Source organism: Ctenocephalides felis, unplaced genomic scaffold (genome assembly GCF_003426905.1).
Source record: "Ctenocephalides felis isolate EL2017-DRISC unplaced genomic scaffold, ASM342690v1 CF-g0.4_SCAFFOLD_03572, whole genome shotgun sequence".
Lineage (NCBI taxonomy): Eukaryota > Metazoa > Arthropoda > Insecta > Siphonaptera > Pulicidae > Ctenocephalides > Ctenocephalides felis.
This window is the reverse complement of record NW_020539726.1, coordinates 23068227-23083074: the sequence shown is the minus strand read 5'-3', so window position 1 is coordinate 23083074 and position 14848 is coordinate 23068227. Positions and strand designations below refer to the sequence as shown.

General features: G+C 32.3%; 1 protein-coding gene across 1 annotated transcript in view; it reads right to left on the bottom strand.

Annotated features, from left to right (window-relative positions):
- Nucleotides 1–14848, bottom strand: part of LOC113388227 — a 44296-nt gene that overhangs the window by 25110 nt on the left and 4338 nt on the right. The window contains exon 6 of the mRNA XM_026625625.1: nucleotides 8327–8626. Coding sequence (XP_026481410.1) covers nucleotides 8327–8626 — 300 coding nt within the window. The remainder of the gene's footprint in view (nucleotides 1–8326; nucleotides 8627–14848) is intronic.

Here is a 14848-nt window from a genome sequence, read left to right as displayed (position 1 = left end):
ATCATTCAAATTCGGATTTTCCATGAAAAAAAACAAGTGCATGTCAGATTGAATTTTACGGTTTATTAAAATTGCATGAAAAGCTTACAAAAGTGTACAGATAATTAAATAATTGCTTACAAAAAACCATACATAATCGAGACTCTAATGTGCGTTTGTGGAATCAAAAAAATGTCTTACATTTCAATCAAGATATAGAAGCGAATATGGAATCGGACAGTAAACCATCAGAAATCCCAAAACTACGAAAGACCGTTATTGGATCCAGCAAATACAGCAAGATACCTCGCGAAGAAGGTCGGACCAATATGTTTACATCGGAAAAGGTCTCGCTGCGTTCAACTTCATCAGTTTCTGACTCAAGACAGGAAGTAATATCATCTAGTAATAGTGCATCTACAAGCCTCACTCAACCACATTCTGATGTCAAGAAACCTCCTAATTCATGGCAAGTAGTCAATTTCAAAAAAGAAAAACTTCATTTGAACCATTAGGAATAGATGTCAAAATTCAAAACAGATTTTCGGCCCTTTCAACAATAGAAACAGCTAATGATGACAACTCAGTTAAACCGGCTCCAGTCAGTAAGCCCCCTCCAATATTTATTTACGGAGTTGACGATATTAATGATATGTCTAATCAATTAAATGAAATAATTCCGCACGATCAATATTTCCTGAGAAGTTTAGCTAACAATACATTTAAAATTCTATGTAATTCTGTCGACCATTTTCGAACTTTATCCAGACATCTAAAAGAAACTAATGCCGTATATCATACATATCAATTAAAAGAAGAGAAGGCTTATAGGGTTGTTCTTAGAAATGTACACTTTTCAACAAGCACAGATGCAATTAAATTAGAACTATTAAAACAGGGTCATGTCGTACGTAATATCCTAAATATTAGACATAGAATAACAAAAGAACCTCTTAATATGTTTTTTGTTGATCTGGAACCAAATAGAAATAACAAAAATATTTATAACATTTATAAATTATTCAACTGCATAATACGCGTCGAACCACCGAGAAAGTCCAACAACATTATACAATGCACTCGCTGTCAACTCTTTAATCACACCAAAAAATACTGCAATAGACCATTTGCTTGCCTAAAATGCGGTGACAATCATAATACTATAGCTTGTACCAAAGATCCGAATGCTCCGGCATGTTGTTATTTTTGCGACGGTGCTCATCCAGCTAATTATCGCGGTTGCTCATACTTCCAAAAAATTAAAGAACAAAGAAACAAAACTCCAGTAAATCAATCAGTCATAAATCCAAATCCAAATAACCAAAATTTTAAAAATTCTAATAATTCTAATTCTAATAATAAAATAAACAACATTTCTCCGGCCTTAAATCCAACAATTCAAAATTCATCCTATGCAGACATTGCAAAAAACAATTACTCTGCTTCTAATCATTCACCTTCAAATCCCGATTCTGATTCTCTAGCAACACTTATTTTAGAATTTAAAAATATCTTCAATCAGCTTTTGCAACAGAACACCATAATAATAAATATGTTATCCACGTTAGTCAACAACAAAAGCAATGGCAAAAATAATTAAAATTGCTGAATGGAATGCCAACGGTTTAATACCTCACAAAAATGAAGTAGAATGTTTTTTAAAGTTAAACTTAATAGATATCTTATTAATCTCAGAAACTCACTTCACTGAAAAAAACTACTTTAAAATTTATAACTACACTACTTATAATTCAAATCACCCAAGTGGCAGGGCTCGCGGCGGTTCGGCTATATTAATCAAAAATAATATAAAGCATTTTGTTCTACCAAATATTTCTGATGATTTTCTACAAGCAACTCAAATTTCTGTTGAAACAAATTTATATAATTTTTGTGTTTCTGCTGTTTATTGTCCACCAAGATTCAAAATTTCTTGTGCTCAGTTTTCTTCATTTTTCTCTCAATTAGGTAATAAATTTATCATTGGTGGTGACTTTAATTGTAAACATATTGCCTGGGGTTCTAGACTGACTACAGCCAAAGGAAAGATTCTTCATGCAGCCATAGGGCAAAATAACCTCTCCTTTATTTCAACTTGCAGTCCAACTTATTGGCCTTCTGACCCTACTAAAGTTCCAGACCTTTTAGATTTTTTTATTGTGAAAGGTATTGATCTTTCAAATCTCAATATTGAATCTAGTTACGATCTCTCTTCAGATCATTCTCCAATACTTGTGACGTTTAGCACATTTCCTACTCCAGTTATCAACAATCATATTCTACACAACAATCTTTCTAACTGGATTCAATTCAAATCCATACTTGATTCAAAATTATTTCCAAAATCTAGGCCTACAAGCGTTATTGATATAGAAAATAATATAGATTATTTTTCTGAGATTGTACGTGAAACAACCAAGCAGATCACCCCGAACATTATTCCAAGAAATGATAATCTAATAATTCCGCAAGAGATTAAGAAGCTAATTGCACAGAAACGAAGAGCAAGACGTACCTGGCAACATTCTCATCTACCAACGGATAAGACATCGCTTAATCATCTCAATAACACGCTGAGGAAAAAAATGAAAGAATGGAAGAATTGTACATTCAGGTCGTATATATTGCAGCTAAATAGGTACGATAATTCCATATGGAAACCAATCAGAAACAAAAGTAAACCCCTACAACAAAACCCTCCTCTGAAAATAACCAACCAAAACGGATTCATTTGGGCAAAAAGCAACGAAGAAAAAGCGGAGGCATTTGCTGATCATCTAAGTAGCATTTTTAGCGCTCGAAATATTTCCCAGAATAATTTAATTAACAATTTCGTAAATCAACCCATACATTCTACACCGTTAGGACATTTTTCACCAAATGATGTCTTATGTGAAATAAAAAGGATAAAAAATAGATCTTCGCCGGGTATGGATAAAATTACTCCAAAGATGTTAAAAGAATTGCCTACAAAAGGTATTTTATATATAACAAATATTTTCAACGCCATACTTCAATACAATTATTGGCCCACAGCGTGGAAGACTGCAGAAATTATTATGATCGCTAAACCAAACAAAAACCATCACACTGCTAGTTCATACCGTCCTATCAGTCTTTTATCGATATTATCGAAAATTTTAGAGAGACTTTTGTTGCAGAGATTGTCAGAAGATCATCCGAATGATAGTTGGATTCCTCACCATCAGTTTGGCTTCAGAAAAAATCACTCTACAATTCAACAATGCAACAGAACGGTGTCTCGTATTCTTGAAGCCATGAATAGAAAGGAACACAGCGTAGCCGTATTCTTAGATGTCAGTCAGGCTTTCGATAAGGTTTGGCACTCAGGACTCCTATATAAAATCAAAACAACTTTTCCAAACTACTTCAATATCTTAAGCTCATATTTGCTTAATAGAAAATTTAGAATCAAAATTAAAGATGTGACTTCGAGCATCAGAAATATAGAATGCGGGGTACCACAGGGCAGTGTGCTAAGCCCTGTACTTTATCTTCTTTTCACAAACGATATGCCCACAGATGATCTTCTAACCATATGCACTTACGCCGATGACATAGCAATTATTTCATGCAATTCCGATATTAGAACAGCAACTTGTCAGTTACAAAATTATTTATCTAGTCTCGAAAAATGGTTTTTAGATTGGAATATCAAAATCAATATCGAAAAATCTCAGCACATAATTGTTTCTCTAAAACATCACAACAGTCCACCTATCATCATGAACAATTCAATAATTCCACTATGCAATTCTGTTAAATATTTAGGCATGCACATTGATTCGAAATTGACATGGAGAACGCACATTGAATATAAAAAGAAACAAATCCAACTGAAAATAAAAGATTTTTACTGGCTTTTTGGGAGGAAATCTGAAATCTCTCTCGATAACAAGGTACTTTTGTATAAAACTATCATAGTGCCCATTTGGACTTATGGAATCGAACTATGGGGTTGCTCATGCAAATCTAACATAAATATCATTCAAAGGTGCCAGAATAAAATTCTGCGTATCCTTACTAATGCGCCTTGGTATATTTCGAATTTTTGCCTACATAAGGATTTGAAAATCTCAACAGTCAACAAATGATCAAGATTAGAAGTTCATCTTTCAACAATAAATTAATCCAGCATACAAATCCTACAATTCAAGCGATTCAGAGACCGATAAGAAGATTGAGCAAGAAATGGCCTTCCGATCTACCAAACTCCTAGCCCAATGTCTGCACGCGTCCTGACGTAGTACGCGGCATACATCATCACGTCATCGTTCATTTATGTTATTATTTTTGTATTACTGTTTTAATTTAATTTTTATTTTAACTTTTTTCATTTTATATTCAATGTATTGCATTTTTTGTTTTTTTGTATTTTTTTTTGCTCATATCAATTTTGTAAATAAGACATTAAAGTCTTGATTAACAAAAATAAATTGTAACAAAAAAAAAAAAAAAAAAAAAAAAATTCAAATTCGACACTTCATTCTCGCAAAAACTGAATTACCATTTTTGGCACTTTTTGTCCCGTATCTCCGAAACAGCCAAACCTGCCTTTTCCAAAAACTAATCAGCACGAAATATAATATCAATAGAAATCGAATGTTTTCTGAATCATTCAAATCGATTGATCCATATTCTTAAAATCGTCGACAAAAAAATGTATCCGCACTTACATACACACATACACAGATACATCCATTTTTTCTAATAATAAGGTATGCCAAAATGTTCAAAAGACTTTAAAACGTAAAGATAAATAAAAATGTTCATTTTTTATTTTTTTGCTATTGCTATAACGCACTTTAAGGGTAGTTAATTGTTTTTTAACTATATTTTGAGAAAAAAATTAAACAAAATAAAAATATAAACCAATTATAACCCTTCACATCATGTTTGAATTATAAAATAAAATGTAGTCCCCATGCAGATTTTTTAAAAAAATTACTAATTAATTTCCTAACCCAATGTATACAAAGCCAATTAATTTTGTAATTATTATTATAATTTCTGTAATATTGATAAATGATGAAGATAAGGCTATTTTATATTGGAAATATATTGCTAGCTATATTTCTAAGAGAAATTCGATGTTAATGCTGCTTGACAGCAGGTTGTCCAAGGCGGGTAAGGAATTTTAAACCTCTAATTCAAAGTCCATAACGATACTATTTTATATGTTTTAAGATTATCCATATATTATGGCATTTTATACAATTTTTATTGTCCTTAAAAAATAATCCGGGTTCGATATTCATCTTGGCCAGCTTAATACTAAGCAGTAGTAATATGAACCAATTATAAACCTTTATTTTGCATTATAAGATAAAATACAGTCCCCTTGCAGATTTTTTTTAAAAAGTAGCAATTAATTCGCTAACACAATGTATTCAAAGTCAATAAATTTTATAATTATTATTATACAATTTCTGTAATATTGATAAATAATGAAGATAATGCTATTTTCTATTGGATATATTTATATATTATATAGCTATATTTTCAAGTAAGAACCGATATTAATGCTGCATCAGAACATACACTTCCGAAGAAAACTCGAATGAATTGTAGAAAATATTATTGGTGAACAACAATAAATAAAGCTCACGTGCCAGATACAAAAAAGAAATAAAAATTGTTTAATAAGTAAAAATTATAAAAATGAATTGAATTATTTATTAAACCAACAAGACACTTTAGTTTTAAAACTAAATAATCATTAATATAATATTTTTAAATTGAATTCTATAAACAAATATGACAACAATTTAAAAATATGAATGGTGACGATATGACTAGTTTGCACAATGATTAAATTAATTTTTCTTAAAAACGGACCATATCACTTTCAAAGCAAATGATTCATTTATCGTGTGAAGCCAAAATGTTTACCAATTGATAAACTATTTAAAATAGCACAAACATTTGATAACGTTATCGTAGACAAAATTCGGGTGAATTTATCTCATGGAAGACTTTGCGCTTGTTAAAAATTTATTCATTGATAACAAGGGATGAATGTTTGCACCTCTTGTTTAGTTAAGAACCACACTTAGATTCTTGATAAATTTTAGGAAAAATAAGAAAATGATAAGAAAAAAATCTTATGAAATATATTGCGATAGTTTAAAAATTAAAATTTAAGACTAAAAAAATAAAGTTCAGTGTTGTGCATTTAATTAAACTAACGTACAACGTAAGAATAAGAATAGGCTAAAATCTTATATTATCCTTAAGGTAAGTTATTGCAAACGTCCAAAAATCGACAATGAAAATTTTTGTATATCTTCAGAAAAATAGATGTATGTATGTAAGTATGTTTTTTTTTTTTTTTTTTTTTTTTTTTGTATAGCGAAGGAAATGCTTTTATGCATCCCAGACCGGTCTTCTGTCTGGGTATGTCGGACTCGATACCGCCCTGGTATAATACCGACTAAAACCTCCGCTTTGCCCCTGCCTCTGGTCCCCACGGAAACCGCCGCTAGGCATTACTTCGTGGGGGGAGGATCTAGAATGTTACAATTCTTAACTTGTTATAAACAATGTTATAAATCATAAACATTTTACTTATCTTTTAAATGGGCGAAGTCCCATTCGCCCTTTCTCTCTCTATAGAACGCAGGTCCATTAAAACGTCTCTCGCAAATCTGTCTATGGCGTTCCAAGCAGCTTCACTTGTCAGCATCACTTCAACAACATTACCTGGGGTAATTGTGCGTCTCAATGTCTCCTCCACATCATCCCGTAGAGCACCAAATCGCGGGCACACGAAGAACACGTGCTCAGCATCTTCGATTTCGCCCAAACAATATGGGCAATCCGGCGAGCTATCGTGCTTGAATCGGTGTAGGTAGGCTCGAAAACAGCCATGCCCCGATAGCATTTGCGTAGTATAATAGTTTACTTCGCCGTGCTTGCGACTTAGCCAGACTTTGATGTTAGGAATGAGACGATGCGTCCATCTGCCCTTTACAGCGACATCCCACAGTCGCTGCCATCGGTCAATGCTGTTCTGCCGTTCTTCTAATCTTAACTTTTCAGTACACAGTTGTTGATGTCTTCTATGGTAAATTGTCCGTCTTTCCTCTGCTAAGACTAAGAGAGGCACAGTTCCTGAAATGACGCACACTGCTTCCGCCGATATTGTGCGAAATGCGCAAGCAATTCTTATAGCACTGAGACGGTATAAGGGCCCTGCCATTCTCCTCGATTTTGAGATTTAAGAGCATCACCCCATATGGAGATACCATATGTCAGCACTGAAGTAATAACTGACGATAGTAATATCCTTCTGGTTTGTTTAGGACCTTCAATATTAGGCATCAGTCGAGCAAGTTTCGTCCTAACTATTGACGCCTTAGCACTAACGTGTTCCACCTGTTGATTGAAATTCAAACGAGCATCAAGCATTACGCCAAGGTAACAGATGTGAGGTTTTGACGTGATCTCAAGATTTCCTATCTTTAGCTTGATGGTCTCAATTCTTTTCCTACTAGTGATAAGAACAGCTTCACTTTTTGTTGTGCTAATTGGAGATTCATTGTTCCCATCCACCGATTAATTTTTCTGAATGTAATATCGAATAGGCTTACGATGTCATCAATTTGTTTGGAGACAACCACTATGGCAACATCGTCTGCATATGCTACTAGTTTCACACATTCTGGAAACTCTAGTCTCAAAAGGCCATCATACATAATATTCCACAGCAAAGGGCCTAGAACAGAGCCCTGCGGCACACCTCCTGTTATATTATATTCTTCTGTACCATCGCGTGAATGGTACATTAGAATTCTGTCTGTAAAGTAGCTTGCGACTATATTGCATAGGTATGCTGGCACGTTCTTGTCACGGAGTGCATTCATAATGCAATCCCAGTTTGCAGAATTAAAAGCATTTTTTATATCCAATGTAGCTACAAGGCAGTACTTTTTGGAACCCCCCTTCCATCTGGTTCCAGCAATTGCCTCCTTGGCGGTATTAACTACCAAGTTTATAGCATCGATAGTTGATCGCCCTTTGCGAAAACCATACTGATTGTTTGCTAGGATTGGATCAACTACTGCATCTATTCTTTGGTGAATTATTCTTTCAAAAATTTTACCCGCTGTATCCAGCATGCATATTGGACGATAGGATGATGGTTCATCTGGTGGTTTTTTTCCTTTGGGAATAAGCACTAGTCTTTGCTGTTTCCATTTTCGTGGAAAAACCCCTTCTTTCAGGCATGTATTATATGCATTAAGAAACATTGTCGGAGATGTCATAATTGATGTTTTCAAGGCAATATTAGGAATTCCATCTAATCCCGGTGCCTTGCTACTACCAACGCGATGACAAGCTTCCATCAGTTCTTGCAGTGTTATAAGTGGAATATTATTCTGTTCTACATGTGTTACCTGGTAGTTCAAATTAGGTTGTCGTGGAAACAAAGTAGTTACTATTTTATTCAATAGTCGTGGGCAAGTTGGTGAAGGTATTGGCTGGCTTTTGAGGCGAGACATTACAGTCTTATAAGGTCTTCCCCATGGATTTTCCTCGACTTCATCCAAAAGTTCTTTCCAGCACCTAACTTTACTATCTTTGATAGCTTTATTTAGTTGTCTACGTGCTTGTTTATATTCCACTACCAGTTGTGCAGAATTACTGAGACTAAATCCACGCTGAGAGATCCTTCTTTTCTTTAGGCACTCTTTACGAAGAGAGCTGATTTCTTCAGTCCACCAGTGCACAGATTGTCTTTGATTTATGCCATGTTTACGAGTCATACTGATATCACAGGCTTCGGTTATTCTCTCCATCAGCTCTCTAGTATGCTCATCTGCGTGTTCTGAAATTATAGGTTTGCAATTTAAGGCAACTCTCATGGCGCTTTCATCAAAAGATTTTATTTTCCACCCAATGGCTTTAGATATTTTCGCATGTCTTCTAATGTTTCTATCTGTTGATATTTCCCAGATGATTGCATTGTAAGTAAGTATGTGTGTATGTATGTGTGTGTGTGTGAGCGTAAGTACGGATACAATTTTTCGTCGAAGTTTTTGGCAAAAGTCGGTTCAACCGTTTCGGAGATATGAAGCAAAAAGTGCAGAAAAGGAAAATTGAGTTTTTGAGAGAGTAGAGCATCCGATTTGAATGATTCAAAAAAACATGCAATTTTTAATGATGAGAAGACGTGGTGATCCAGTTTTGTTGATTTACGTCGTCATCCAATTTATAAGCTCTTATATTTTATCATTCCAAAAAGAATAATGAAACTTACAGGATTTATAATAATATAATTGAAAACATTTAATATTCTTGGAATAATTCATTACCGTGCAGGAAGTTCCAGCAATTTGCCTTCAGGCACGATGCCATACACCACTAGTTTTATCTTATCTTATATTAAAATAGAATAATATTTTATCAATCAAGCTTTCCTCTTGCTATGGAAAACTTCAATTAAAATTGCTACCGATGGAAAATACATATTAAAATGCTCAAATAGTGCTTTAAAATAAAATTATTATAATAGAAAAATCTTTTACACCACATTTCAATTAAAAACGCTTTACTCTCAGAAGACTTTTGCATCAATAAATATAATTACAAAAGGATCAAATACATACTAACGTTCGCAAATCTCTATCCAACAATATTATTTTAATGAAAAAAATAAAGTAGTTTGAGAATCGTTTCTTCATCGTTCCAAATTTCTATAAAAATACTTTTAGAACCCTAGGGATCTCCTTATGCTGACATACTCATAAACGACAAGATGCACATGCTCTTCAAGTTATTTCAAAAAAAACAATTCTACTGGGATGACAGCAAGAAGAGGATAAAATATAATCAAGCATTATAAAAATTAGCTGTGTCCTGCTCATTCCGACAGCCCTTCGCTTACCTAAGGACACTACTTCGGTACAGGCTTGTATAAATATTGGAGTAATAAACATTTTTATTTGGACTATAAATTAGTGGCCGAGAGTCATGCTGTTACGTGAGGTTCTGGAATACCAGGATCGTAGTTTACTACCTAAATAAAAATAATCAGTTATAGATTTTACTGATTTATTTTGCTGTTTATGCATTAAAAATATATTAGATTAAAAAAGTTTAAATAATTAAATTAAAACACATAATGTGAGACGTTTATAGACTTTATTGGTCACAAACACAGGCATTAGCTATGAGATTATCTTCGACAATATACTTTTTTCTATTTTAGCAGCAAATATTTTTGTTGCAAAATACATTTGAAAAAATAAAAAAAAAATGTTGAAATAAATCAGATTTTAAATAAACTTGCTAATGTTACTACTATACATCATCGTGTATAATCGAAGTTATTTGTAGAGCTACGAGCTATGAACTACGAGCTACGAGCTACGAGCTTCGAGCTACAAACTACGAGCTACGAACTATGAGCTACAAACTACTAGCTACGAGCTACGAACTCCTAATATCGATAAATTGACTGGACTTCAATTATATTAAAAAATTTATACTTGGTAAATAAATAAGCATTTTTGATCAACGGTTTAGTTAAAAATGAAAAATGGTTCGAAAGATATTTTATAGGAATTGTGTTGGTTAGTTGGTAAAGATCGACAAATCATTTTATTCCTAATTGTTTAAATTTTTTACGATATTAATGAAACTTTTTGTATCAAAATTTGAACTCTCTACTGTAACAACTTTGAAAGATGCAAAATTTCATTGGGTATTGTTTAAGTCTATTATTTACCAAATTGGGAATTTTTGCAACGTCCTTAAGGCAAAATACAACTCACCTACACTATAATCATTATTTGATGTGGTTATATGTATAAAATTTTATAATAATTTACCAAATGTATTAGGTTTGCAGCTTTCCTAATAATTATGAATGTTTATTTTTTTATGCATGTTAAATTATTTAATTATTCAAATTTAAAATTAATTTGATGCTGTAAGTTCAGCATATCAGTATCTTGGTTCTAAAATGAGTTACTTACAATTAGACAAAATTATTTTCTTATATTTTACTTTTCTATAAAAAAACTTACAATAATGGGTAGTATTGCCCTAAGGCAGGTCCGTAAGCTGAGTTAAACTCCAACTCGATTCATGAAAGAATAGTGTGAAAGATTTCCTATTGTCATTTCACACAGTAGTGCCCAAAATAGGCTATTTTCAATTCGAAACAAATTTTTTGTCTATATTTTCAAGTCAAAATTGATATCACTACTGCATGATATCAAGTTATCTAAACTGGGGATTCGAACTCACGACCACACAAGGCAGTGGGCATAACCGTTACGCCATGAAACACCTACAACTTAGTGGGCGTCCATTAATCACGTGATCGACTTTTTAAAGATTTTTGGACGCCCCCTCGCCCTTGGTGGTACATGGTGATATTCAAAATTACCCCCCCCAGTTACTATTTTTTTTAAAATGTTTGATTTTTTTTTAATCAGGTAAAAAAAAATAAATACACGTGATACATCAATATACCCCTCCCTCCCCACGTGATATTTCGTTATTTTTTGTCAACCCCCCCCCCTTACATACCTTCTAAAATTATTTTAAGTAGTTCTGATTGCCGTTCAAGCAAATACAAAACTAGTGGTGAATGGCACCATGTCTTGTGGCAAATTGCTGGAACTTCCCGTTCCGTAATGGAATATTCGAAGAATATAAAATGTCTTCAAATATATTAGGATAAGTACTGTAACTTTCATTATTGATATTTTATAGACAAAATAGAAGAGCTTATAAATTTGACGATGACATTTATGAAAAGTGAATTAACAAACCTTAATCAAGCGGAGTTAGAATGAAGGGCCTTATCTCATATTTCTAAGAATTATATAAACTGAATTGCAAAGTTTAAATTATATTTATGTCAAGTATATATATATATATATAAGTGAGCTGTGTAATTTTAGCTAAAATTAATATTCAAATCTGAATTATTTTCGATATTCTAAAAAAAAAATGAAAAGAAAAATTGAATCATTCAAATCGGATGCTTGGTTCTCTTCAAAAACTGACATTTTTTGTACATTTATCTCAGTATCTCCAAAACGTCTGGGGCAACTTTTGCCAAAAACTAATCAGCACGTCTCCTTCTAAATTTCATTACATTTGATTTGTATTAAACTGTAGCGACACTGCCAAACCCGCACGCGTAAACTCCATTCCAATTTCTTTTTCCCTCCACGAAAGTCATAAAACAACTTAAGGACAGGACAGGCCACTCCAAGGACTGAATAATCAATTTTGTCAATTTTTTATGTTTTTATTTTTACGCGTTCATATGTGTGTTCACATATGTGCTCAGTCAGAATAAGTTTTTTGTTTTCTTCCTTCAACGTTTTCACGTTGCGTCGAGTATGATTCGTTTTCGATTTGAATAATCGACGATACGAAGAATATGCCATGAGAAATATGTTAACAAGAGATCGGAAATTAGATATGATTTTTATTTAAAAACAAACACGATGGGACGATGGAGATATCAGATGACAAGAATTTCTTGGACGCGCGCAGATTGTCTTGTAACATTTTATGGTTACAAATAACTTTATAAGATCCAGTGAAAATTATAAAAGTGAACAATACAATTGTTAATTCATCTCAAATGGCTGTGAATTTATTAACTTTTCGTAGGGTAAGTTATAGTAATAGTCCAAAAATCGAAAATGAAAATTTTTGCATATCTTCACGTTTCAAGGGTTTCTGAACATTTTGGTAGACCTCAGAAAAAATGGATGTGTGGTTTGTATGTCCGCATTTTTTCGTCCGGTGCACGGATGAACCGAATTGAATGGTTTAAAAGACATTAGATTCCTATTGATAGGGAGATGTGCTGATTAGTTTTGGCAAAGGCAGGTCCAGACGTTACGGAGATACTGAGCAAAGAGTGCAGAAATTAGAAAGTTTTTGATAGAACTGAGTATCAGATTTGAAGGATTTAAAAAACATTCAATTTGTAATGATTGGGTGAAATGGTGATTAGTGTTTGGCCAAGGCAGGCCCAGCCATTTCGAAGATACAGAGCTAAATGTACAAAAAAATGCAGTTTTTGAGGAAACCGATTTGAATGATTTTTTAAAAAAATCTGCTTGCACTTTTGGAAAAAAAAATATTTCAAATTTTTTTTTTGTTGCATGTCGAAAATAATTCAGATTTTAATTTTAATTCTGACTAAAGTTCTAAAGCTCACTTATGTACTTTAAATGAATAATTTACACTTTGTGATTCAGTTTATATAATTCTTATAAATATTAGAAAATGTTACAGTATTTATAATCTATTTGAAAACATTTAATATTCCTGGAACATTTCGTTACGGCATGGCAAGTTCCGTAACACCACTAGTTTACTGTAAGTATAAATCTAAAAATTTTGGACACATCAATTATTTTTGGTATTTTGCATTAGTTACATTCAGCAATATATTGCTACATGTGATTTTAACTAAATGAATAGTCGATTAATATTATTTATTTTCGTGAATTTAATTTTGTTGTACGAGTATATCCCAATATTTTTTATAAAAATCAAAGTATGTCTTTCCCTTCTGAATTGCTAACTTTTGGGCCCATTCTGCCGTAAAATAGACCATATTTATAGCAAGGCTATGTTATGTAGCAATTTTCATACAAAATCGTACTAAAAGTTATGTGATAGACGTTTTAGATAGAAAACCTAACCTAAAAAACGCGCAATTATCAAAAAACAATGTTAAAATAACTGGATCTTTTTGATATGGTTCAATAGCATGTGAGTGAAGTTGCATTTTATGTGTAAAACGCCTGATCTACTACTACTGTCTACAATGACATTTTGACAGTATTTAGTACGATTCTGTATGAAAACTGCCACGTATCATAGCCTTGACATAACATTGGTCTATTTTACGGCAGAATCAACCCATAAATTTAATGGCGAAAGACATTTAATTTTTTTTTTAAATATTAGGATACACATACAACAAATTTAAATTCACCCAGATAATAAATATTGACTGGCTAGTGATCTGCGGAAATGTAAATTAATTAAGATTAGGTGGCATTACAACAGATTTGTTATCAGATAGATTGGCAGACTTTTATCAATTTGAAGTAGAAGTAACACTGGCTACATCTACAATTGTCAAATTATTTGTCATATGTAATCTAATAATATTACCTTCAAATTTACTAGATGTCGACTAAAGACAGTTGTAAATTATATGGTGAAATAAAAAACTAAATTTGTTTAAATTTTTTAAATCGGTGCAGTCGTTTTTAAGAAAACGTCGATAAAAGGTCAAATTTTGGTTCGCATATACACACATCCTTTTTCGAATTTTAAACTTAAAATTATTCTTAAAAAATTTCGAACATAAAATTGATAAGTCAGATTTTCTGGCAAAAACATTAACTTTTTCTTCGGAAAGTTAAATATGTATATGCGTTAAATATGTAAATGATTATATATAATCCATGTAAAGCTTTTGTAATTAAATATGTTAACAGGTTGTATGGAATTGGATACGACTTATGTTTGAAAGAAAATATTGTATGATCAGAATAAACAAATAACAAATATCAAATTACAAAATATGGGGAACGTTTGCGTTAAGCATATGTTAATAAAATAAAAATTGAGGAAGCTTTGTTATGAACTGGTTATTTTATATAAAACAAAAAAATGATAAGCAAAATCTGTAAAAATATTAATCTGATTTATCCGATTATAATATAAATAAAGTAATGAAGATCAACTGCAGAGGCAAATATGAAATATGATATATAAATTAAATTGTGCTGATTTTTAGACATAACTATGTACCTCATATTTAGCAAATGCCTTATACATTAATATTGGC